Genomic DNA, 23,089 nt, shown 5'->3' with positions numbered 1-23,089 from the left:
AGAGGAGTAGGCGGGGCTGGAAAGGACTGATTGCCTGTGCTTTTCTAAAAAAAAAAAAAAAAAAATTAAATCTAATTGTTTTCGAGGATGTTTTAACGCTATTGTGAATGCATGTTAAGTGATTGCTGTCATTTGGGTGATGCAGTTCAAATGTTTTGAATAAAAGCAACTGAGACCTACGTCAAATACTTATAACTATTGTAATTGATGATGCAGCCAATAGCACTGATGCCTCACAGCTTCTGGGTTTAAACATGTTTGAATCCAATTCATTTTGCATTTTCTCGTGTTTGTGTGGGTTTCCTCTGGGTTCTCCGGTTTCTCTCACACTCCAAAGATATGTTTTGGGTGAAATGGTAACTCTCAATTTTCCAGTGTGTGCGTTATGTAATTGACTGGTATCCCTTCCAGGGTGTACCCTTCTTAATGCCTAATGCTTCTGGGATAGGCTCCAGACCACCATGACTGTGAATATGACAGTTATTGGTAATTGATAGATGTTGATAGCTGTCATGTGTATAGTGTCAGGTGGTTTTTAGAAAAAAAAATAAATAAATAATAAAAGCAGTTGATACTTGCATATTGTATATAATTTGTGATTTCATTTAAATATATTGCTCCTTTGCCTTTAAAAATGTTTTTCACTGTTTATAAGACATCTTGGTTTCTGTGTAGGACAGCATACCCATAAGTTGAATAAAGAAAGCTGGGCTCAGAAAACAGAAGGAGGCAGCAGGAGGTAGAGGGTGGTGGTTTGTCATGGCACAGTGCCCACAGCACATTATTTGGGAAGACACCCAGCACTGGGGTTATATATTCCATGAATTGCATTCCTGTTGGGTATAATATGCCCAACATCTGTGCAAAGACTTTGTCAGCACATCTCAGATATGTATAGTTGTATAGTTCATTTTTTATGGAAAAGGGTTTCTTATTCTTTCTGTTCTTTACAAATGACATAATTAAGCTGATTTTGATATACCGTGGTGTTTGTGTATTGTTTATGCCTCCAACAACATAAAGTTCTATAAACTGCAAGCTTCAGTACATGAGGGAGAAGGACTGGTATCTGTGAAGCTGCTACTTAATTTAATGGAAAGGAAGAAGAGAGATCTCAGTGATCTGCTCCTAATTTTAATTAAGGCCTATATTTTAGTACCATTAATGTAATTATCCTGTTTTAACTAAACAATGCTTGTGAAAGTTGAGCTCCCTCCAGGAATTCTTGATGGTTCTGCATAGTTGTCTCCTGCAACTCTAATAATAAATTATTATTATTATCATTATTATTATTATTGTTGTTGTTATTGATTTTATTCATATTTGTTTTTGTGTAAATGCTGACCCTGTAGAAGTGGTCTTTGGCAGTGCCAATGTTCTGAGTCATGGTGATGGTGGGAAGAAATGCAATGTAAGGTATATGTGAGAACATGTAGAGAAGGAGTTGTATGACTCCCTTTGCTCTCATACAGCTCTTTCCAAGAGTTTCTTGGCAGTTCACTGCTGGACCCAATGAAACACAGGTTCACATAAAGCATCTTAATATAAACGTCAACAGTTTGGAGTATTTTTGGTATTTTTCGTACATCAAATGAGTATGGGCCTCTGTTTATATGTCTGCTGTCCTCAGTGACTCTGGCTCTATTCTATTAGTGTAGTGATTACCAGGGACATCTTGTATGTTTTTGTAGGGGTTCTTGAAAGTATATAACTAAAGACATACTTTAAGGCAAACATGAAACTGAAAATGGTATTTAAGTAATAGCCTTGGAGATTCTAAATTAAAGTATATTTTTGTATAGTAATGATGTCATAAGTGTGCTAGCTTTAGATTTTCAGCCCATGGTGGCTCAAGACCAGAACAGTAGTGCTAGCTGTCACTAGGCTTTTCTGCATTGTCTCAGGCACTGGAGTCCAAGTGCTACTGCTTGGTCAGACTCCAGTAATGTGATGTACTCCTGGCCACTGAACTGACAAGAAGTGCTCAATGTGCAGCCCTGCATGGGGTCTTAAAGGTGGAAATTCCCTTCAGTGGCCCACGCATTATGTTGTGTGTTTGCGCGTGTGCCTGGTGTCGGAACTAAGCACGCTGTGCTCGACCCACGGTTTCGGGGGGGTATTTTCTGTCATTTGCCAAAGATTTGTAAGGACTTGAGTCACATGACACCCTGATGGACCGTCTTATGTAATGTCTTTCCTGCAGGATAATGAGAAGAGGACACCATTACACGCTGCTGCCTATCTTGGAGATTCAGAAATCATAGAGCTTCTGATTTTATCAGGTTTGTTTCAGTTCTGAGCCCCATTCTCTGGTTGATCTGTGTGGGATCCGTCCTTTTCTGTGTCTGATTTGGGCAGTGATTTATAAACTGAAGCCAGGAAAAGTGTTTTACTTAGATAGGCTGAAGAACAGTGTTTATATCCTTGCAAAACAGACTGATATATTTAGAACTTCCAGTCAAGTGCTTTCTGTACAGGGAATTTGTTTCCTTTTCCTCAGAAAAAGTCTCTGGGTGCCCTACAATTCTGTTCTGAGACTCTACACACTGGGGTCATTTGATCCATCCCTTTCCTGAAGAGGACATGCTTACGTGACACAACCGATGGCAAACGGGATGGATTGTGTCACCAGCTGCTTGTATCTATTTTCTCCTCTAACACATGTTCTTGCAGTAGCCTGCATGCGATCTTCCCATCAGTTGGTTTTTAACTCTAACTTGAGGAATGATCCCTTCAGGAGGTTCTTCAATGGTTCTGGTTCCTTAATAGATTCTCTTCCTTCCACCAACACCCCCCCCCCCCCTTCCCGTTTAGAATGGTTTCTTTCCAGTCTACTCTAATGGGCTGTCTGAGCCCACTTCAGTCTGAGTGGTACAGCCCTTCAAAGAAAGCAACTGCCAAATGAATAAAAGTAAATGTACCTTGGAACTAAATAAGTTATGACCTAAGTCTAAAAAGAGCAGGTACAATACTGCCTGAAAAATACAAGGTTGGTGGAGGGCAAAGTATGGCTTTCTGAGGCCAAAGAATGTCGCTTTTTGTAGTGTTGTTCTGTTTCCTTGCCAACTCTGATGCAGTGCAGTAAAGCTGAAACACAACCGGACGTACTTGTACAGTTGCAAGTTTTCTCTCTGATAGCGATCGTCTCCTTCCCCCTCCAGGAGCGAGAGTAAATGCCAAAGATAACAAGTGGCTGACTCCTTTGCATCGGGCAGTGGCATCCTGCAGTGAGGTAACTCACCATTCCAGTGACACCCTTGCAGGAAAAGCAAACTTTCATTTCACTCACGCATTTGTTTACACTCGGTTGAACTTAAAAGTGTCTGTCATTTCATTGAAATAAATTATTCCTAACACCAATCCATCAAAACTTCTGAACATATGAATGTTTCGTAATAAGCGTCATGCTTTTTTTCTTTTCTTTTCAAAAAAGATGACTGCCAAGAAAAGCTTTAAATTAATGTCCCCAAAAATGTTCCTTCAAGATTTGTAATCTCACAGAGAAAGATCTTGCACCTTATTTGTAAAGTGCTGTCCTCTGAACAGTGAGATGAGAAGCCATGTAGGTATTTAAGAAGAATGATGGGGGCAGGCGGGTGTCTTTTCTTCATGTGTGGTGGCGTTCTCTCTTAGTGTCTGTGTTTGATTTTACTCTGTCACCATTGCTGAGCTTTTGCTTGACCGCATGATGGAGAAACGGCACCAGTCAGCCACTAATCTGTGTTGATCTTTAGAGCGCAATAGGTAGTATTTTCTCTTGTTTCTGTCATGTTCATTTCAGTACATTAGTTGATTTGATGATTTTATTTATGATTTCTCAGTAGAAGAACAGCAAGATACTTAGGAATGTTTTGTGTTTGTTGGTAGAACCAGATTTGTGAAGACTCACTTTCTTATATTTTCTGGGCTTGTCTTTTAATTTGGCCTGCAGTGTACAAGTGTAATAATTTGGCTTTACATGTTTTCATTTTAAATTTCAATGGCCCAGGACAGGCTGAACTGAATGGCAGAGAATTATGTCATATTTCAGCTGATGCACTGCACACATTTCTTTTTTGGCAATAAAATGAATTTTGGCTCTTTTGGTTAAGTTCAGTTCACACTGTCTTATCCGTTGCCTGGTAGGCTGCTACAGTTGGTATTAAAAGTAATCTGAATCCTTTGTCACTGATGTGCTTTGATCTGGGGAAGTCCTTACTTATACTCCCACCCCCAGGCTAATAATGTAGGATTATCAGCGCTGGGTCATTCTGTACTCCCTGCAGTGACATTGAAGGTGTTTAAAGAGTTGATCCTGAGCTTGTTCCTCAAAGACTTACCAACACTGTTTTGGTTCCCCTTATGAAAGGGAACCTATTTACAAATTAGCAAGGCCCATACGCTAAAAACAGGGAGGACTGGGAAAGGCCTTTGAGTGTTTTGATTGGTGTCCCTCTGCTTGTATCAAAAAAGGGGGTGCGGTGGTGTAACGGGCTTGGCCGGGTCCTGCTATGTAGTGGGTATGGGGTTCAAGTCCTGCTTGGGGTGCCTTGCAACGCACTGGCGTCCCATCCAGGATGTGTCCCCTCCAGGATGTGTCCCCTCCCCCTCCAGCCTCGCACCCTGTGTTGCCGGGTTAGGCTCCAGTTCGCCACAAGCCTTTTCAGACAGTGTGCATGTGTGCGTGCGTGTGTGCGCGTGCGTTTGTATCAAAATACTAATCTTCAATGACCATAATGTTGTTGTTATTATTGTTGTTATTATAGTTACTTTCCTGCCTCTTAACATTAATAATTGCAGAGTTGCAACAAAGTTTGAGTAGTCAAATTTAGTTTTAGGTGATTGAACTATTTTTTGTTGTATTTATCTAATGTAATGGAGAGAGTATTACAGAACTTGTTCGGTTCTTTTTTGTCTCAAAAATCCTCTGTCATTTTGTGGTGGTAGTGTAATTTTGTGGTCTACACAGTTCTTTAAGAATGACAAATACAGAACAATAATTTGTCATTTCACGAAAAGTGTATGTTTCCATGAGGATTATTTTAGTCACGGTGCTATCTTCAGCTGAGACCATGTTCACTCAAGGTTCTGCCTGCTTGATGGTCTCAGGGTTGGTGCTGAAAGTGGAATGTGATAAAAAGGCTGCCTGTTATGAAACTCTTACGTGCATACCACTTGCAGCCTCCTGACTATTAGTCAAGGATGGGTGTGTCCTTTGAGCTCTGCTTTTGCTCACACAGTTGGCCTTCTTCGGTGTCCTGCTGTTATGTTGCTGTTCTTTCAGTATTTTCATCTGGGCTATTGCAGCCCGATATTGCATTGTAGACACGTGGTCAAGAGGTGCTGTCTTGGTCTGTCCAGAGCAGTTTTCTTATTATGAGTAATTTAAGGTTTAGGCGCAGCAGAGTGGCACAGTGTGCAGGGCTAGTGCCGCACAGCTCCTCGGCTGTGGGTTTAAATCAGGCTCGCTCTGTGTGACATTAGCATGTTTTCCCTTTGTTTATGTTGGTTTCTTCCAACAGTCCAAAAGTCACATGTTTTACGTGAATTTGTGATTCCGAGTTGTCCTTAGTATGTGTGTATCTCACTGAGTAAATGAGTATGTGATTACTATGTGATGGACTGACACTCTTTATAAGGTGTACCCTGCCTCATGTCCTGTATTTCTAGGATATGCTCTGGACTGCCACAACTCTGCATTGGACAAGCATTTATGGATGGATGGATGGATGGATGGATGGATGGAAGCTTAGGATTTTCCATGAATTTGTACACTTGTTTTTGTTCTTGTATTCATTCAAACTTAAATGTAATATAATATGCATGTCTTAGGAGCTCTTACTTGAGATAGGCGGTGTGTTGGCAGCATATAGGACATGGTTTTTTTTCCATGGTTCTGTTTACTTATTACCTGCACTGTATATGTTTGTGTCCTTGTTGGGACTGAATAGGTTACTGCTATTCTTACATCATGACCTTTTTCCTTCTTAATCGCATGTGTCGCTGCAGGATGCCGTCCAGGTACTGCTGAAGCACTCGGCAGATGTCAATGCGCGGGACAAAAATTGGCAGACGCCGCTGCACGTGGCTGCCGCCAATAAGGCAGTGCGATGCGCTGAGGCCCTGGTCCCATTGCTCAGCAATGTCAACGTATCAGACCGTGCAGGCCGCACTGCCCTGCACCACGCAGCCTTCAGTGGCCACCTCGAGGTCATTGTCCTCTCTGGGGTCTAATAGCAACACTTTCTTTTGCCATTTACCTTGCTCATTTGCAGACCAGTTGAGCCATATATGTTGCTGTCTATAACTTGCATCTCAGCTTGTAACCAGGAGCTCCTATTCAGCTAGAGATCCCTTTACGGGAGGAAAAAGAACCGAACCAGTAGCTAAGAGTACTGTATCAGCTGGGTGCTACAAAGCAACTTTGTTGGCCTGCCAGCTGACTGCAAGTGGCTAACCATGAAAGTAGAGTCACTCCTCTACTGTTACGTTTTCTTGAACTCCCCCCAATGATTTGTTGCATTAAAGAGCAGCCTTTTTCTTATTTATTATTCAGTAATTACATCATACTTCTCCAACTGATAGATGGTGAAATTGCTGCTGTCCAGAGGTGCTAACATAAATGCCTTTGACAAGAAGGACCGGCGTGCTATCCACTGGGCTGCATACATGGGTAAGGATGCCTTGTTCTTTTTCCACATGTGGTTCAGCATACTGCTTTCTTGGGGCTGATGCTCAGTGTGCATGCTGCATTCTGTAGGGCACATGGAGGTGGTGAAGCTGCTGGTGTCCCATGGAGCAGAGGTCACCTGCAAGGACAAGAAAGCATACACCCCACTGCATGCTGCTGCCTCTAGCGGCATGATCAGCGTTGTCAAGTACCTGCTGGACTTGGGAGTAGATGTGAGTTCCATCACCCACTGTGCCGCACCCTCATAACTCACTGCCAGTCTTTTCTCACCCACCTGTTCCACCACTTACTTTGCTGCTGCACTCTTGTACATCACTACCCATTCTTCCTCATGCCCCCCTTCGACAACCAATCTTTTTGCATCCCTTTTCTCTTGTGAAACCACCACATTGGGATCCATTTTGTTATGATTGTTGTAAGTTCAGCTACTGTTTTAATGTTGAGATGCTTTAAGGAAAAGGCCCCCAATTTGGAATTCCTACACACTGCTTGTCATTCCACCCTTGATTGAAGTCCTAAAGCTATGACCTTGTGAATTCCAAGTTTGTGGCCTTTAATGTTGGAACTATAAGTGTGTAGGTGAAAGAGTGAGCAGGACACATCTTCCCCAGATAAATGAGCCCAACGCATATGGGAACACACCACTGCATGTGGCCTGCTACAACGGGCAGGATGTTGTGGTCAACGAGCTGATTGAGTCCGGAGCCAACGTTAACCAGGTGAACGAGAAGGGCTTTGCACCGCTTCACTTCACAGCGGCATCACGCCATGGAGCGCTGTGCCTAGAGCTGCTGGTGGGCAACGGTGCTGATGTCAATATCAAGGTAAGGCTTAGCACACTTGTCTTCCACTGGCTCAAGCAACAGGAGGGCACAACTTGGTTCACACAGGGCTTGTTATTGGTAGGGTCATGAACCATTGTCTGACAGCAGCAGGCTATTCTTTTTCACATGATGTGTCCCAGAGATGCAAGTTGGAGGCATCAAAGTACTTTAGACCACCCAGCCAGAGTAGTGTCACCCCCACAGGACAAAAACGTGACAATGTTATGATTCTAAATGGCTGCTGTTGTGCTTTATTTGTTACTTTAAGAAGTTATCTACTTTTTCCACTGTGTAAAATGCTGATACTTTCCCTTTGGATGCAATATGTTTTCCTTCTGTCCCCATAGAGTAAAGATGGGAAGACTCCACTCCACATGACTGCTATCCATGGCAGGTTTTCCAGGTCTCAGGCAGTCATTCAGAGTGGTACGTCTAAGCCTGTTCTGCTTCTTTCATCCTATTATTAGTATCATTATTCATTCCCATTCAGATGACTCCTCTCTCTCAAACAATTTATATTGTTAGATACACTACACTATAAAAGTTGGTTATCTACCCATCCCCACAGCAGAGCAAGGTAAACCACACAGTGAAATATTTAGGGCAATTTAGAGATACCAGTTCATCTGAAAACACCCCTTTGGGCTGTGGGGTAGGGGGTGGGGTGGAAAGGGGGAAGAGAACATGCAAACTCCACACAAATTAGGCTGGATTTGAACCTACATCCAAACCTGCAGCCCATTGTGGGGGAGAGGGGGGCACAAAATACTGTGCCATTGTGGTACCCTTGTCTGAAGTGGTCTTTTGAGCAGTGTTTTTTCTCCAGTTGTCGTATAACAACCCTATGTCTCCTTGTCTTCATTAACAAAATGTGTGGAAAACCAAGAGATTAGCACTGACCCAGGTGTGTGTTTTTTAGGTGCTGAGATTGACTGTGAAGATAAAAATGGAAATTCTCCTTTGCACATAGCAGCTCGATATGGACATGAGCTGCTGATCAACACACTAATCACCAATGGGGCTGACACTGCCAAGTAAGTACTTTGATGGCCTGTGTTGTGCAAAACCTATGTTGTATTATATTTTCTGTTTGCCCCTGTTGACCTTAGGTTCATGTTCTGTGCCGAAGGTACATCTCAGAGGTACGCTTGGAGTGTTGCCACTGGATAGTGAGGCATGTAGGTGTGGTGCTGACTCGTATCTGTTTCTCGGCAGGCGCGGTATCCACGGGATGTTCCCCCTGCACCTGGCAGCACTTAGTGGCTTCTCAGACTGCTGCCGCAAGCTTTTATCATCTGGTGAGTACCTGCTTCTACCCAGAGGTGCCTTGCAACTAAAACCCTGTATTTTGATTAAGAAGGAAGCCTGGGTTCATCTTCCTAAAAGGGCATGTTCATTTAACATTGTCCAATCTCTATCCAGTGCGTGCTAGATGTTAAAAACGTATAACTGAACTTGTGATAAGACTTGAGAGACCTAGAAAAAGTTATGTAAGTTATGACCACTTGCAGTGAAGAGCCAGGAAGCAGAAAAAGAATTGTTCCTGTGTATAGAAGATACTTTCAGCCAAAGTAACTGACATTTGGTGGTTGACCTTGAACAGCTTTCTTAAAGGGTGCTCCTGTGGGACTTGAAACTGTAGTGTTGTAGTCCCAGACCCAACCCACAAACATCTCTTGTTGCATATGTGTTTGAAGTGCGTTGTTGCTTTTAGCGAGAGCCCAGAATGTGACGCTTCCTCCTGACACGATGCTGCCTTGCAGACTTTGACATCGACACACCTGATGATTTTGGGAGAACCTGTTTACACGCAGCTGCAGCGGGAGGGTATGCTTAGCACTTGGTTTACCTGTTATTTGCTGTACTTTTTTGTTTCTCCAAGACATTTTTTTCCAACAAATATGGCTCTAAACTGTAAGATTCCTGACTGTAAAATGTTGTATAACCACTGACTTATCTGCATACCAACCTACCTAAACTCAGAATTTATTAGACATCTGTTAAACATATTGCTCCACTTACCTCCATGACTAATTATAGCATTTAAGAAATTAAACATAAATGATACTTTCTGATTTATTCCTTTTAATATTAGCCTGAGAATGTTTAATGTGTTAAACACTCGCATGATGTCACTTTTGGTGAAAAGTTGTTGTTGGCATTCTACATTTTACTTATTCTTCTCAAAGTGTGTGGATGCATAAAGCATTGTGAGCTTCCTGTAGTTTATGGATTTGTTTCTTTCATTATAGAAAGCATGCTGCCCTTTTCCTTCAACTTGTGTGTTTTGCAGGAACCTGGAGTGTTTGAATTTGCTGCTCAATACTGGGGCAGATTTCAATAGGAAAGATAAATTTGGAAGGTGAGTTTGCCAACCATTTTATTTACTTTCCTTGTGGAACTGAGCTGTGACCTTCCCAGGTATGTTTGCCGCTAATGAACTGTGCGAGTAGCAGTACAGTGTTAACAAGATGTGTCATGATGAGTATACTGTGGGAGTTTGAGTGTCATGGCCTGTTGAAACTCTCGTGCTTCACCTGGCATCTTGTGATTCTTCCTCCATGCTATCCCAGTAGAAGAATTCAGCTTTGTCAGATGCTTTTACCTACTTTGTAACCTGTAAACAACTAGTTTATTGGTTATTATACTCCATACTGAAGATTGATGGTAAAAGGTTTATGTGAACTTAACAGGACGCCTCTGCACTATGCTGCGGCCAACTGCAACTACCAGTGCCTGTTTGCCTTGGTGGGTTCGGGGGCAAGCGTGAATGACCTGGATGAGCGGGGATGTTCCCCGCTTCACTACGCAGCTGCCTCCGATACAGATGGAAAGTGAGTTCACACGAAGTCATCATGTCAGCACTATGCCTATGTGGATTTCCTCGGAGTGCTCTGGTTTCTTCTTATAGTCCATAGACACATGCTTCATTTATAAATCTTTACCGTCCCTAGTCTGTATATGTGCGAGTTGATGGGTGTGGTTTACTGACCTCCAGTAGACTGGTGTCCTGTCCAGGGTGTGTCCTGCCTCACACCCAGCGTTTGGGTATAAGGCAGGGAGGGTGTCACAGTCCATACTACCATGACCCTCAAAGCAAAACAAGCTGTTAATGAAAATGGATGTGTACATAGATGTGGTGATGTGTGTGTGAGACGGTGATTCCCAGGCTGTCCCCTTTCTACTTCCAGGTGCCTGGAGTATTTATTACGGAACGACGCAAACCCCGGCATCCGGGACAAGCAGGGCTACAATGCAGTGCACTACGCTTCAGCCTATGGACACCGGCTGTGTCTGGAGCTGGTGAGGACACTGCCACTGTTACTTCACTCAACACACTGCTGTTACTTACTCATTTGTGCAGCAGACTATGAAATGCAGAATTTTAGTCAAAAATGTCATTTACTTGTTTTATTTCCAGATTGCAAGCGAAACTCCTCTAGATGTGGTAGGTATCAGGCAAAGAGGGTAGGTGCTTTCAAGAACTGTAGAATTTTTTTTTTCTCCTCATACTACTTTTTCATATGGTGCTTTAGTTTTTGTAACACATGCACATTGTTGCAAAGGCAAGTTGAATTTAATAGATCCCTTTTAACTGGCAGGCAGAAATACAGACCATCTGTCTCCCTGTTTCTGCAGCTAATGGAGACTTCAGGAGCAGACATACTAAACGACTCTGACGGCCGTGCCCCCATCAGCCCTCTGCACTTAGCAGTGAGTAAATCTTCCCCTCTGAGTATCCCCAGAATAGAAATTGAACCTGTTCAGGTAAACTGCCTAGAACAACACTACCATTAGGATTTGAACTGTGACAACCTGAAGGCATTTCTGAACTAAGCTGTTACTGCTGGTCTGCAGGCATACCATGGACACCACCAGGCCTTGGAGGTGCTGGTGCAGTCCCTCCTGGACCTGGATGTGAGGAACAGCCAGGGTCGTACACCGCTGGACCTGGCTGCCTTCAAGGGCCATGTGGAGTGTGTCGACGTCCTTATCAACCAGGGCGCCTCGATCCTGGTGAAGGACTACACACTGAAGAGGACGCCCATCCATGCTGCAGGTAGCCATAATCGCATGTAAAATCATTTGCTCTCCCCAGCGCAATTTTCTCTGGGATCAGCAGTCAAGGTTCAATTTTTGTCCACAGCATAGCCTGAAGAACATTAAAACACACTGTCCTCATGTTCATAACTACAATTTTTCAAAGAAGACTGAGGTTCATTCCTCAGAGTAAAAATTTACAGCTAGCAGAGGAAAACCGCATAGTGAAGATGAACAGAACTGTCTGGCTGCATAAATGGGTAAAGAATTCTAAGTAGCTTAACACTAAGTCTCTTAAGAGAAAAGTGTCACATAAGTCAATAAATAAGTCTTTTACCAACCTGTGCACTTGTGTGCAGGTAGAACTATAACTTTTTTTGCTTTATTCAGTGGGTCTTCTGTCTCCTGACTGCTTGTTTCTGAGACCTTGCTGTATAACATTTGTCACATAATGTGTCTGGCTATCCACAGAATGCTGTTGGCACCAAATAATGGATAGTTTCCTTGGTCTTTTGGTCTTCGATAACGTGTCCATTGCCATTGATTCTTTTAAGAGGAAGAGGACTAATCATTATAACCCAAATTATACTAAAAACATGAGCAAACAAGATAATTCATCCATGCAGCCATGTTTACAAGGAGAATCAAGGTGATTTTGAGGTGACTTGGGTGCTAGCATGGCCCAACACTGCCTCAAATGTTCACTTTTAGCTGCTTTTGGCTTAAAGACAGGTTAGATAAGTAAACTGTCAGAAAAAGAGGATCCCTGGTATTTGAAGCATACATTAAGGCGCTGTTCAGTAATACTTCACACACACACACATTTTCTGAACCGCTTGTCCCATACGGGGTCACGGGGAACCGGAGCCTACCCGGGAACACAGGGGCGTAAGGCCAGAGGGGGAGGGAACACACCCAGGACGGGACGCCAGTCCGTCGCAAGGCACCCCAAGCAGGACTTGAACCCCAGACCCACTGGACAGCAGGACTGTGGTCCAACCCACTGCGCCACCGCACCCCTAATACTTCATTAAAACTGATTAATAGCAGCACAGAGAAAAAAGCAGTGCACCAGGAAATTAGATGCCAACATGCATAAGAGAAGGGTAAAAGGTTACAGTATTTCAAAAGTGTGGTCATGTACCACTCTTGTAAGAGGTACACAGTCCAAACAGTCCAAGCACTTCAGAATGGATCTGAATTATGATACGGATGATAATTTTTCTAGCAGGAAAATGGTCATTCATAGACTCTGAACTTTAGGTGTAGACAAAATATAAACTTATGACCTCACACATTCCCACAATAAAAGCATGAGTGGCTGGCTGGCTGCACGGTTGGCTTTTGGACAGCGCAAAATGTTTCAGCTGACATACCGATGTTTGTTTGTCACATTGCTTCCAGCAATCAACGGTCACTCCGAGTGTTTGCGCTTACTGATCGGGAACACAGATCTGCAGACCGCAGTGGACATCCAGGACGGAAACGGCCAGTGAGTTGGGTGTCTTTGCTCTTCATGCTCTTGTGAGACAGTAAGCAGGGTATCTGAATCCATGACTCAGTGCTGTCAGCACCTTTCCAGCAGCGTGGGCTGCATATGAGCTCTGAATGCATCCTGCACCTCCACAATGCTGGTTACTCATCCACAAAAGCGCTGTATAATATAGGATCTGTAGGTCTCCTGTGCTGAACAGGCTGTTGCATGTTGCCCAGAGAACAGCAAGAGACAGCACTCAAGATAATTACATGCCTCTTGTTCATTCATTAGTGTTTAACTGGTTGCCAATAAATGTGGATGTAGTATACTGTAAAATGAGTGACAGTAGTCCTAAGGAATAACTTTGGCCTATAATTTTTTAATTGTATTTATTTATGGGCAACAGTGTCAGAGTGGGTAGCACTGGTGTCTCGCAGATCTTGGGCTGGGGGGATTTGGATGTGTGTTTGTATCCGGTTCGGTGTGTGTGTGTGTGTGTGTGTGTGTGTGTGTGTGTGTGTGTGTGAGGTATTTGCTACGGTTTCCTTTGGGTGCTCTGGTTTCCTCCCACAGTACAGAGACTTGGGTTTCCAGAGAACTGGTGTAACTTGCCCCTAGAGAGTGTGTGTGCGAGTGTGTGTGATTCCCCTGCAATGGACTCATGTTCTGTCCAGATTGTACCCTGCCTCACATCCTGTGCTCTCGGGATAGGCTATTGACCACCCTGCACTGGGCAAGTGATTATTGATAATTAATCAGTAGTTAGTGTATTGGTAATGATTGTATTTAATTTCATTACTTTTTCATTGCTCAGGATGTTACAATGAAGTGTGGCTTCAGCTCCAATTTGATTAATGACCATGAGTTTCATTGACAGGACCCCCCTGATGCTGTCTGTGCTGAGCGGCCACACTGACTGTGTGTACTCCCTGCTCAACAAAGGCGCCAGCGTGGAGGCCAAAGACAAATGGGGCAGGACGGCTTTGCACCGAGGGGTGAGCCACACTCTTCCCATACATTCTCAGTGCTTGCTTTTCACATCAGCTGGTCTCATCAATACTCAGATGCATGTAATTTCATAAAGTGGAAGATGTGAAAGTTTTTGTGTGTCGTGCAGTTCTCACTGAAGAGATAAGATCTGATGCTGAATTATTTTCTGGATCTTGAGTTACTTCTGCATGAGTGACTCTGAAATTATTGCTCAATAACAAGTTAACTCTGAACTCTACATGTACCATGTTTTATAGTATAGCAGCTTTTTTAGCACACACACAGTTGCTGTTGCATTTACACACACACTGTTTCATACTGCTATGTATCTTGTGTGCAGCTGCTGAGTACAAACACAGCTCTATGTTTGTATGTAGAGGTTGTGTCCTGGCCTGACCTTCTACACCTTCACCACAGGCAGTTACCGGTCACGAGGAGTGTGTGGAGGCTCTGCTGCAGCACAGCGCCAGTTTTCTGGTGCGGGATTGCAGGGGGCGCACTCCAATGCACTTGGCAGCATCCTGTGGGCACATCGGCGTACTGGGAGCACTTATGCAGGCTGCACAGTCCCTGGAGTCACTCCCAGTGATCACAGACAACCGGGGCTACACGCCTCTCCACTGGGCCTGTTACAACGGTACAGCTGAAATCAGATGTTGTAAACGTGGTGCTGCTTGCAGCGCTGTGAGGCTTTCTGAAGTGTTTGCTGTCCCCTTAAGGCCATGACACATGTGTGGAGGTGCTGCTGGAGCAGGAGGTGTTCCACAAGATGCAGGGAAACTCCTTCAGTCCGCTGCACTGTGCTGTGTAAGATCCTTCTCTGTGTTGGTCAAGTTTGTGTGTGTCTGTGTGCATGTGTGTGTTTCTGATAGCTGTTTGCCTTGTTGTAGGATAAATGACAATGAAGGAGCAGCAGAGATGCTGATAGACACTCTTGGTCCTGCCATTGTGAATACCAGAGATTCAAAATCCAGGTAAAACATGCACATTTACTTGAAGAACAGAATTTGAGGGCATTGATATTTAGGCATTTGACAGACACTTTCCTCCAAAGCACCATACAACTTAGAGTAAACAAAAAGTGCTTTCAACGCATATCAGACTGACTTATGAAACTATCAAGCGCTCAGGAGGGAAATGGGTCCATAAGAGTTCTTGCTGGGGTTTAGGCACTACAGTGCAGAAATGGTTATTTGAAGGTGTTGAATGAAAGCATTGTTTGAGGTGGGCTGCCAGTTGTCTTCCAGCAGAATTTTTTTTGGAATTTGGTGTAATGCTGATTTCCCTCCCACCCCAGGACCCCCCTGCATGCGGCTGCCTTCACTGACCACGTGGAGTGCCTCCAGCTACTGTTGAGCCACAATGCCCAAGTGAACGCCATTGATGCCTCGGGGAAAACGCCGCTCATGATGGCTGCTGAAAACGGCCAGACCAACGCCGTCGGTACGCCACGTCCACCGCTCTGACCTCTCCCCTCCTCTCTCCCCTTTAGTGACCTTAGTGTGAAGGTCAAGGTCTCCTTTCTCTTCCTTCTGCAGAAGTGTTGGTGAGCAGTGCCAAGGCAGACCTCACACTGCAGGATGCCAACAAGAACACAGCCCTTCATCTGGCCTGCAGCAAGGTGTGTGTCTCTTCGCAGAGCACTAATAAAACACAGTCAGCATAATAGAGTGTAACATGGTTAAGTGTATTACTGCTCTGAGTGTTTTGAACCTTTTTCCTGCTTTTCTTCCTTCCACAGGGACATGAAACAAGTGCCTTGTTAATACTGGAAAAGATAACCGACCGGAACCTCATCAACTCAACAAACGCAGCTTTACAGACGTACGTACTTTGTGGTGAGATTGGGGTACAGCACAAGAATATGTATCTTCATCATCATCATCCCAGTATTATCATTAAATGTGTATATACAAGTGAAAAAGGAAAGAATCTTGCTGTAGTTGGTCTTACTTGCAGTCTTTGTATTGGGTTGAAGCCTTATTTTTAATAAAAGAACATATTTCACAAGTCCAGTGTGCTCAGGGTGGATACACAGCTCCCCCTGGTGAAATATTCACACGAAGCACCAACAATTATTATTTTTTATTTATTTAGTTTGTGTTTAGTGGTAAAACTGGACACCAAATTTGTTTTTAAATGTTAAAGAGAGTCAATAGATGCACTTCCATTTATACCAAAAATAAAACATAATGCAAAAAATAATTTTTAATGCTCGTTCATACGCGTGGATGCTGTTTGAGTAAAAAAAAAAAAAACCCCTGCCAATGTCATCACTGCCTGATGGGATTGCTGAAGAGTGTACTTAGGTGCTGTGGATTTCAGCGCACTCTCCTGCACCTTCTCCAACCCTGCAGGCCGCTACATGTGGCCGCCCGCAATGGTCTGACCGTGGTTGTCCAGGAGCTGTTGGGTAAAGGAGCCAGTGTGCTTGCAGTTGACGAGAACGGTAAGAAGGCCACGTGCTCTAATGACACAATGTGTCTGTCCCAGAAGTTTGTAATCCAGTGTATCTGCTAGGGTTCTCTCCATTCCGCAGCACAGCAGGTGGCACCAACAAAGCTAGCATTCCCAAGATTGTGCCGTTTGTGCTTGTTTAGATATCGGAGAAGACAAACCCTGTTTGTTTTCGTAGGTTACACCCCTGCCTTGGCGTGTGCACCCAACAAAGATGTGGCAGACTGTCTGGCCCTCATCCTGGCCACCATGATGCCTGTGTCACCCAGCAGCACAACAATCCCCAACTTGAGCTTCAACGCCACCAACCATTACTGCAGCCCCTCCAAGGCAGTGACCCTGGATAGCCTGCCCGTGCTGAGGAGCACACATGGTTCCTACTGCAGCTTCAACAACGTTACCCGTGAGGACGGCTTCTACGCCCCCGACGACGAGCTCAACGACTCTGACTCGGAGACCTACTGAAGACCCACATCGCCCCCTCCCCCACCCCATCTTAATCACTCGGGCCCGCCTGGGGGAGCCAAGCCCTTCAGCCAGGTGTGCCGAAGACTCAGGAGCCTTAAAGAGCGGGGTAGATGGCAAGAGATGCAGGGGCTGGCCCACACTTCTTCCCCCTTTCAGCTACGTGTGGTTTGTCTCCTCATCGGCAGCATCACAAGCCATTTCAGCATCCTCCCCTTAACTGTTTTTTCTCCCCTCCCTTTTTTCCTTTTTGAGTGAAAGAAAAGTTTTAAAGTTTAATAAAAACGCCGACTACTTTCAAATTGGGCTATCACTGACTTCTCTCCGGCAATAACCCAGCGTGTGGGATATGAGCACTTGAAGAAAATGAGGCCAAAGGGACCAAGAGCTGCAGAGGCTTTTCAAGCCCATTGTTAGTGTGAATCGGATTTCAATTGGACTGACTTCAAACAAATGGATGAAAAAGAAAAAGGTGTCAGCCAACGTTAATTTATTGCAATGAATGGCAAAGTACTGATGTCACTGTCACAGCATATTTGCAGATTCAAGACGCACTTTCCTGCCTCAGTTTAATTCTGTGGAGGGAAAAAAAGTTATTTTTGGGACAAAATTTTAATATGACGGGCTTTCCATGCATTTCTTACATATGATTTTGAGACCAGCTAATGTGGTGCCGTCAGGGTTTTTACACAAAAGTCCAGACTTTACAAACTCACTATGTTTGTACTGCTCATGCGATCGCTGTTGGGGACCGAGAGGACACTCAACTCGTAGGTGCAGTGGCCGAATGCAGAAAGCTGTCCCTCGCCAGTGCATTGTTTCTGTATGAAATAAATGATTGTTTTTCTTTTACGTTCTCCATTGCGATAGCTGTACGTTACTTTCATCTCTTCACGTGCCTTCTGGAGATCAAAGGTAGAAGGGGGCAGAGGCCTTGACTCACTGCTTCCATTGTGGAGTATGATTTAAATGTGCAGAATTGTTGTACCTTAGGAAAATGTTTAAAATAAAAATTAAAAAAAAAAAAAAAAAAAAAAAATTTCTGTGGCACCTTCCACAGAGAACCTCTTATTGTACGGCTTTGTGCCGTTGGGTTTTCACCAGATTGATCTGATCTGATTTGAGCATCCAGTTAGCAACGTGGATCGCGTTAGCTGCTGGGTGCGTGCCCTCCCAACACTAGAACGGTTCGAAAAGTAACACTATGTCTGTGCAGAGCACTGTTGTACCAGGGCCAGTAGCCGCCAGCAGTGAAGAACCCGGGGAGTGTGTACCAGTGGTAGGGCGGCACACGTGCGATCCTTGAACGCTCCGTCTTTGCTCTTACCATTTGTTCATTTTCAGTTGGTGAACCCACTTGTTTGTGTGTGTGAATTAAAATCTTATTTCAAAACTATTTTAAACTGGATTTCTGTACAATGTATCTGATTTTAAGAAATTACAGGATGGTGTGTGCGTGCGTGTGCACAAAAGCGCGTTTTTTTTTTTTTTTTTTTTCCCTCCTACTTTTGAAGGGATGAAAATAGCATGTACATAGGAACTAGTGACTGCTTGGATTCCTATACCTACCTGCGCTCTTTCAGTACATCTGGGATTCTTGTATATTTTATGGACAATAAAATCCTGAAGTGGGTTATGTAATTTTTTTTCCTTTGTCATCATTTGTATGTTGCAATAGGTTTGCTGTGTCATGTAGGAGATTCATTTTGATAAGGGATCATTGTAGTAGCACTAGTTTTGGCACACAGACTCATTTAATGCCATGAAGATGGTACATACAGGAGGTGAAAGGACAGGGCCATTTAATTGTGTCTTACTGACTCAGATTCATATACTACTTGTACATCTAAGCTGGTTTACACTTTTTCCTAAGACTTGTTGTCTTTCTCATATACTCTGCCATACAAGGAGGCTGTTACCAGCCCGCTCCGCATTCCTGTCCGGCTCATGAAGACTTTGCCTCCTTTCTGTCCATGTCTGTCTGGGCGATCGAGCTGCATGCCGCTCCCTAGCAAGCTGGGGAACACGTGCCGGGTGCTGAAGTTGCCCTGGAGGTGGAAGTCTATACGGGTGCTGGCATGGTCAGTCTCACCCCCGCAGCTGGCAAGAGTGGAGCCTGCACATCGAACCAACGCACACACCTCCAAGTGGTACGTTCCATGGACAACATGCAGGCCGCTGAAAACACCCAGAACATAGAGCTCATTGGGTTCATAAGTCCTACGGTACAGGAGGTGGCAGCAGAGCAGCTTGTCACACACCATTAGATTGCCCTCTGGACCTTCTAAGGGCGCTACGGTGAAGTTGTCATACATCATGAGAGCCGTGGATGTGCTGCTGTAAGAGGCTGGCCTTTGGTTAGGGTCCTCCCTGCACTCCCGGGCCTCCTCCTGGCAGAACTGAGGCTGCAGGAGCTCCTGCCCAGAGAAGGGCTCCAATGGCCAACCGCGACCACGGCGGTGGTTGATCTCTTCGTGATCCAGTACAGGGACTTCACTCACCAGCAGCCTGCCATCCTCATTCTCCGTGTTGTGCTGATACACCTCCTGCCAGGGAGTGAATATGCCACTTCCTGTCATGCCCAGACCAGCTGCTCGGACGTTGGCGGCTAGCAGAGTGACACCAGCCGCGTGGGAGAAAGCACGCTGGAACTGCACAGCTGCCAGCAGGGGAAGCTGGTTCATCCAGGCTGTGGGGTACACCAGCTGCCTCACGCCCAATTTTTCTACAAGGGAAACTGCTGGTTCATAGAACAGGATGTCAAAACAGGTGAAGACCCCGAACCTCCCGGCAAAGGGGGTGTCGAATGTGACGTGCTCACATTCTGGAGGTGTGTCAAACGCGGCCTCAAAGTAGAGGTTCTGCTTGTGGTACCTGGCCACGATGGTGCCGCTGGTGTCGAACACCACGTCGGTGTTAAACTGGTATCGGCCATCCAGGGGGCAGCGAGCATCGTTCAGGATATCGCAGTCCTGGCGATCGGGCATATTGGCTACCACATAGATAGCGTTCTTCTTGGCCATGCAGCTTAGTCGCCGTAGAACCTTGAGCAGTAAAACACTTGGGAATGCCAAGAGCACTAAAGTTTTAAAAAAAATGTTTAAATTACACTTTGATTTAATCTTTGGTATTTTGGAAAAATTCTAATCAGGCCTGTCGTGTACAGGAAGCGATTGACTTATGTACAGCAGAACATTATAACATTATCTAAAAGACAATCTGTGCCATCTTATCTGCTTTAGTGTTTACCCTTAGCTGTGTTTCCCTTCCACAAATGTCTTCCTCATCCATGTTCAACCCATGACTCCAGTATTTCTGACTTTTGCTCAACTTTAGCTACAACACAGGAGAGAAACGCACTGCCTGCCAAGACATAAAGATGGCAAAACCTTTGAGAAACAGGATTCCTATGTTAAACCTACATAATGCTTCTGACATGTAGCTGGTTTTGATAGCCTCAAGCAGACTGTCAGTTTGCCTTTATTTAGCAGCGCTGAGAAATAGCAAATCCTCAGACAGAATTGCACAGGGGGAGTTGATCGATTGGGAGGTTTCCAGGTGAGGGAAAGGGCCACTGAAAGGGGAGCGTACCTCGGTGTGCGGGACCCGCTCTGGCTCGGAACAGGGGCTCCACCTCACAGCAGTGGGGTCCGGCACCGTCTCCAGGTAGCCAGCAATGGATTCCCTGGTGTAGTTAAAGCCATGAATGCCATCCTCGGGAAACACAATTATCTGTGCTCCCTATAGAGGGGACAACGCGGTACATCCTGTCACGTGTGCAGGACACAGCAGGGTCATCACACAACAGAGTATTTTGTGAGCCTACTGTATACAGCAGTACCAGTTTCAAAAGGCTACAGGATTTACTATGAGCAAAAAAAAAAATAAGTCGTTGCTTTGAGCCAGAAGGGCAGCTTTTACCGTACAAGTTCATATTGCTTGAGAAGTATATATAAAAAAAAACAATCATATGGTGAACATGAAGTATGAACATGTAGTACATTTAACAAAAAAAATCCGGACAAGAACTGAGCTTTAATATTAGAGTTCACTAGTAAAGAGACTAAAATGAAAGTCCGCTGTGACGGTGGGACTCACCTGTTTGGCGGCGGCGGCGGCCTGCTCCTCAAACACATCCAAGTTCTGCCACATGTGCTCCAGGGCAAACTGGCGCCCCAACGGCTGCCCGGGGTTCGGGTTCAGCACCGCTCTGTGCTCGTACACGGCCGCCATGTAGGTCCGGCCCAGCGCCTGCGCCAAAAGCACGTGGCACAGCCAGAGGACGGCTGAGGAATCGCCCAAGATATGGGAAGCCATCAAAGGTTCAGCAGGAACGTTTGGCCAAAGGAATCGAAAGGACGGACCTGCTGGAGCAGAAAGAGCAGTAACAGCTATGCCTGGAGATCATTCAGCTGACTGAGAACGATTAGGGTCCAGCGGTCCGCGGAGAGCGAGAGGTTAGCTTCGTCTGAACCGCTGATGCGCGGTGGCTGAGTCTCAGTGGTCCGTTAATCCTTCATCCTCCTGTAGGAACACCTCTGTCCCTTCCTTAATACCAGCCACATCTGATGTAATGACCACCTTCTCCAATTTAACCACTAGGTGGCGTAATGGTTAGTGCTGAACTCAAAGGACCCAAAAACCCCCACTTGCTCAGAAATACCCTCCAGACACACCGAACTGCTTTAGTAAAAAAAAAATTACCTGGCTGTATAAATGGTCAAAAGTATAAGTAGCTTCGTATACAAATCGAACATTTCAAGATGCTCTGTCTGGCACTATCAAGACGTTCGCATCAATATTTAAACCGGAAAACCCGAGATCTGGTAAATTCCTGTCATAAAAACCCGTCACCCAACCCCTGCAATTTACCCAGAATTCCAGTGCGTATCCTCTCTTTGGCTTGCCTTTATATTCGTGTGCATTGCCTGTCCTGGTCACAGCTCAAATCCTGGTTCTGATTCTACAGGCTGTCAGGGGGACCAGTGGGGGGCGCAGTGGTTAGAACGTTGCCTTTGGCTCCAAAGGTAGCAGGTTCGATTCCCCCCTCCTGTAGTACCCTGAGCAAGGTACTTACCCACTGTTGCAGCAAAATTATCCAGCTGTATAACGTGTGAAATAATTGTAACCTTATACTGGAGAAGAGCATCAGCGATCAGATAAATACATGATGTAATTCTTCATATACAACAACATATTCTCTCGCGAGGCGCCCTGTCAGACCCCCAGCGACGGGGTAAACGACACTCCTGTGTAGCGGGTTCGCGGGAAAACAGTAACCTTTCGAGGAAAGAGTGAAGAACAAATTAGAATAATTTCTTTTTTACTGTTTAGGGGACGTGAGTGAGAGGAGGTGATTTGGATTATTTCTCCCAGCGTTTTTCACGAGACAACAGAGTCAGTGCGCACACAGCATCGTTGTAACCTTACTTACTGAAAACGTCGCTAACTCCCAGTGAATTCACTTAGCTGCCTTATGCTATAATTATATATTATTTTATAACGCGCACTACATAATATTAACTTACTAGCTCGATGCAGTTTAAAGATCTGCCTTCTTTTTCATTAAAGTCGGTTTAATGAATTACACGGCCCGTAGACCGCGTAGTCGGCTATCGGACGTTGGTTGGCCGAAATTCTCACGTGGCAAGGCGAGTGAGCTCTGTGATTGGCTGCTCGCCTTGCCAGGTTTTTTTTTTTTTTTTTTTTTTTTTTTTTTTTTTTTTTTTTTTTTTTTTTTTTCTTTTTCTTTTTCTTTTTTCAAGCGATCGTACTGTGGACCCTTCTGGGCTCGATACGGCGCTCCACGTTAACGTTCCGCAAAGCGCGGCTGAGCCCAAGGAAGTGAAGTACGGTACACAAAAACGTGGGAAGCGTTCACTTCCGGACAGCGCGCGTGCGCAGTCTCTGCGGTCCCGGAAATTAATAGTTTTAAATTGGTGACCTAATTAACTAGTAAGAGACAGGATGATTTTTAAAAATCAGTTTTATATTTGGATTTCAGCATGAAAACGAAAAACGCAAAATAATATTCTGTGACTTTTCGTGAAAAGGGTATGTGTCGTTTATTGCTTTTCTGTTAGGTGAAACAGAGTTTTAAAGAAACTTATTTATTGGCATAAACTCATTGTTTCGTTTTGAAAAATGACTGGTCGAAATGGTTCC

General features: G+C 44.7%; 2 protein-coding genes across 7 annotated transcripts in view; one reads left to right on the top strand and one right to left on the bottom strand.

Annotated features, from left to right (window-relative positions):
- Nucleotides 1–17,846, top strand: part of ankrd28a (ankyrin repeat domain 28a) — a 30,313-nt gene extending 12,467 nt beyond the window's left edge. The window contains exons 3-28 of one of the 2 annotated variants that reach the window (XM_018750385.2): nucleotides 2,204–2,282; nucleotides 3,162–3,232; nucleotides 5,989–6,189; nucleotides 6,565–6,652; nucleotides 6,740–6,882; nucleotides 7,282–7,494; nucleotides 7,842–7,920; nucleotides 8,414–8,528; nucleotides 8,710–8,792; nucleotides 9,258–9,321; nucleotides 9,788–9,856; nucleotides 10,188–10,328; nucleotides 10,686–10,797; nucleotides 10,916–10,942; nucleotides 11,134–11,208; nucleotides 11,353–11,554; nucleotides 12,940–13,027; nucleotides 13,890–14,007; nucleotides 14,420–14,639; nucleotides 14,722–14,809; nucleotides 14,893–14,976; nucleotides 15,300–15,445; nucleotides 15,541–15,623; nucleotides 15,744–15,826; nucleotides 16,360–16,451; nucleotides 16,638–17,846. In XM_018750385.2, the coding sequence (XP_018605901.1) occupies nucleotides 2,204–2,282; nucleotides 3,162–3,232; nucleotides 5,989–6,189; nucleotides 6,565–6,652; nucleotides 6,740–6,882; nucleotides 7,282–7,494; nucleotides 7,842–7,920; nucleotides 8,414–8,528; nucleotides 8,710–8,792; nucleotides 9,258–9,321; nucleotides 9,788–9,856; nucleotides 10,188–10,328; nucleotides 10,686–10,797; nucleotides 10,916–10,942; nucleotides 11,134–11,208; nucleotides 11,353–11,554; nucleotides 12,940–13,027; nucleotides 13,890–14,007; nucleotides 14,420–14,639; nucleotides 14,722–14,809; nucleotides 14,893–14,976; nucleotides 15,300–15,445; nucleotides 15,541–15,623; nucleotides 15,744–15,826; nucleotides 16,360–16,451; nucleotides 16,638–16,924 (3,051 nt within the window). In that variant the 3' untranslated portion in view covers nucleotides 16,925–17,846. The remainder of the gene's footprint in view (nucleotides 1–2,203; nucleotides 2,283–3,161; nucleotides 3,233–5,988; nucleotides 6,190–6,564; nucleotides 6,653–6,739; nucleotides 6,883–7,281; nucleotides 7,495–7,841; nucleotides 7,921–8,413; nucleotides 8,529–8,709; nucleotides 8,793–9,257; nucleotides 9,322–9,787; nucleotides 9,857–10,187; nucleotides 10,329–10,685; nucleotides 10,798–10,915; nucleotides 10,943–11,133; nucleotides 11,209–11,352; nucleotides 11,555–12,939; nucleotides 13,028–13,889; nucleotides 14,008–14,419; nucleotides 14,640–14,721; nucleotides 14,810–14,892; nucleotides 14,977–15,299; nucleotides 15,446–15,540; nucleotides 15,624–15,743; nucleotides 15,827–16,359; nucleotides 16,452–16,637) is intronic. The other variant, XM_018750386.2, reaches the window with a different exon arrangement.
- Nucleotides 17,847–18,149: 303 nt separating this feature from the next.
- Nucleotides 18,150–22,637, bottom strand: btd (biotinidase). Of its 5 annotated transcripts, none has more exons than XM_029248085.1 (4): nucleotides 22,359–22,637; nucleotides 21,023–21,291; nucleotides 20,516–20,665; nucleotides 18,150–19,968 (listed from the first exon to the last, which is right to left on the bottom strand). In XM_029248085.1, the coding sequence occupies exons 2-4, from the start codon at nucleotides 21,239–21,241 to the stop codon at nucleotides 18,793–18,795; spliced, it is 1,545 nt and encodes a 514-aa protein (XP_029103918.1). In that variant the 5' UTR covers nucleotides 21,242–21,291; nucleotides 22,359–22,637; the 3' UTR covers nucleotides 18,150–18,792. The 5 variants fall into 5 exon arrangements, with proteins under 5 accessions (XP_029103918.1, XP_018605903.1, XP_018605904.1 ...); XM_018750387.2 differs by having other exon boundaries at nucleotides 21,023–21,288; XM_018750388.2 differs by having other exon boundaries at nucleotides 22,453–22,637.
- Between the last annotated feature and the right edge of the window lie 452 nt (nucleotides 22,638–23,089).

Source organism: Scleropages formosus, chromosome 23 (genome assembly GCF_900964775.1).
Source record: "Scleropages formosus chromosome 23, fSclFor1.1, whole genome shotgun sequence".
NCBI classification, from domain to species: domain Eukaryota; kingdom Metazoa; phylum Chordata; class Actinopteri; order Osteoglossiformes; family Osteoglossidae; genus Scleropages; species Scleropages formosus.
This window is presented reverse-complemented; position numbering and strand designations above follow the sequence as displayed.

What these genes read in the sequence shown, in the direction of transcription:
- btd (XM_029248085.1), bottom strand. Translation starts at nt 21,241, where the DNA reads ATGGCTTCCCATATCTTGGGCGATTCCTCAGCCGTCCTCTGGCTGTGC. An exon ending in CCGCCGCCGCCGCCAAACAG is followed by an intron (nt 20,666 to 21,022) that starts GTGAGTCCCACC and finishes TCCCCTCTATAG; the next exon opens with GGAGCACAGATAATTGTGTT. An exon ending in AGCGGGTCCCGCACACCGAG is followed by an intron (nt 19,969 to 20,515) that starts GTACGCTCCCCT and finishes TTACTGCTCAAG; the next exon opens with GTTCTACGGCGACTAAGCTG.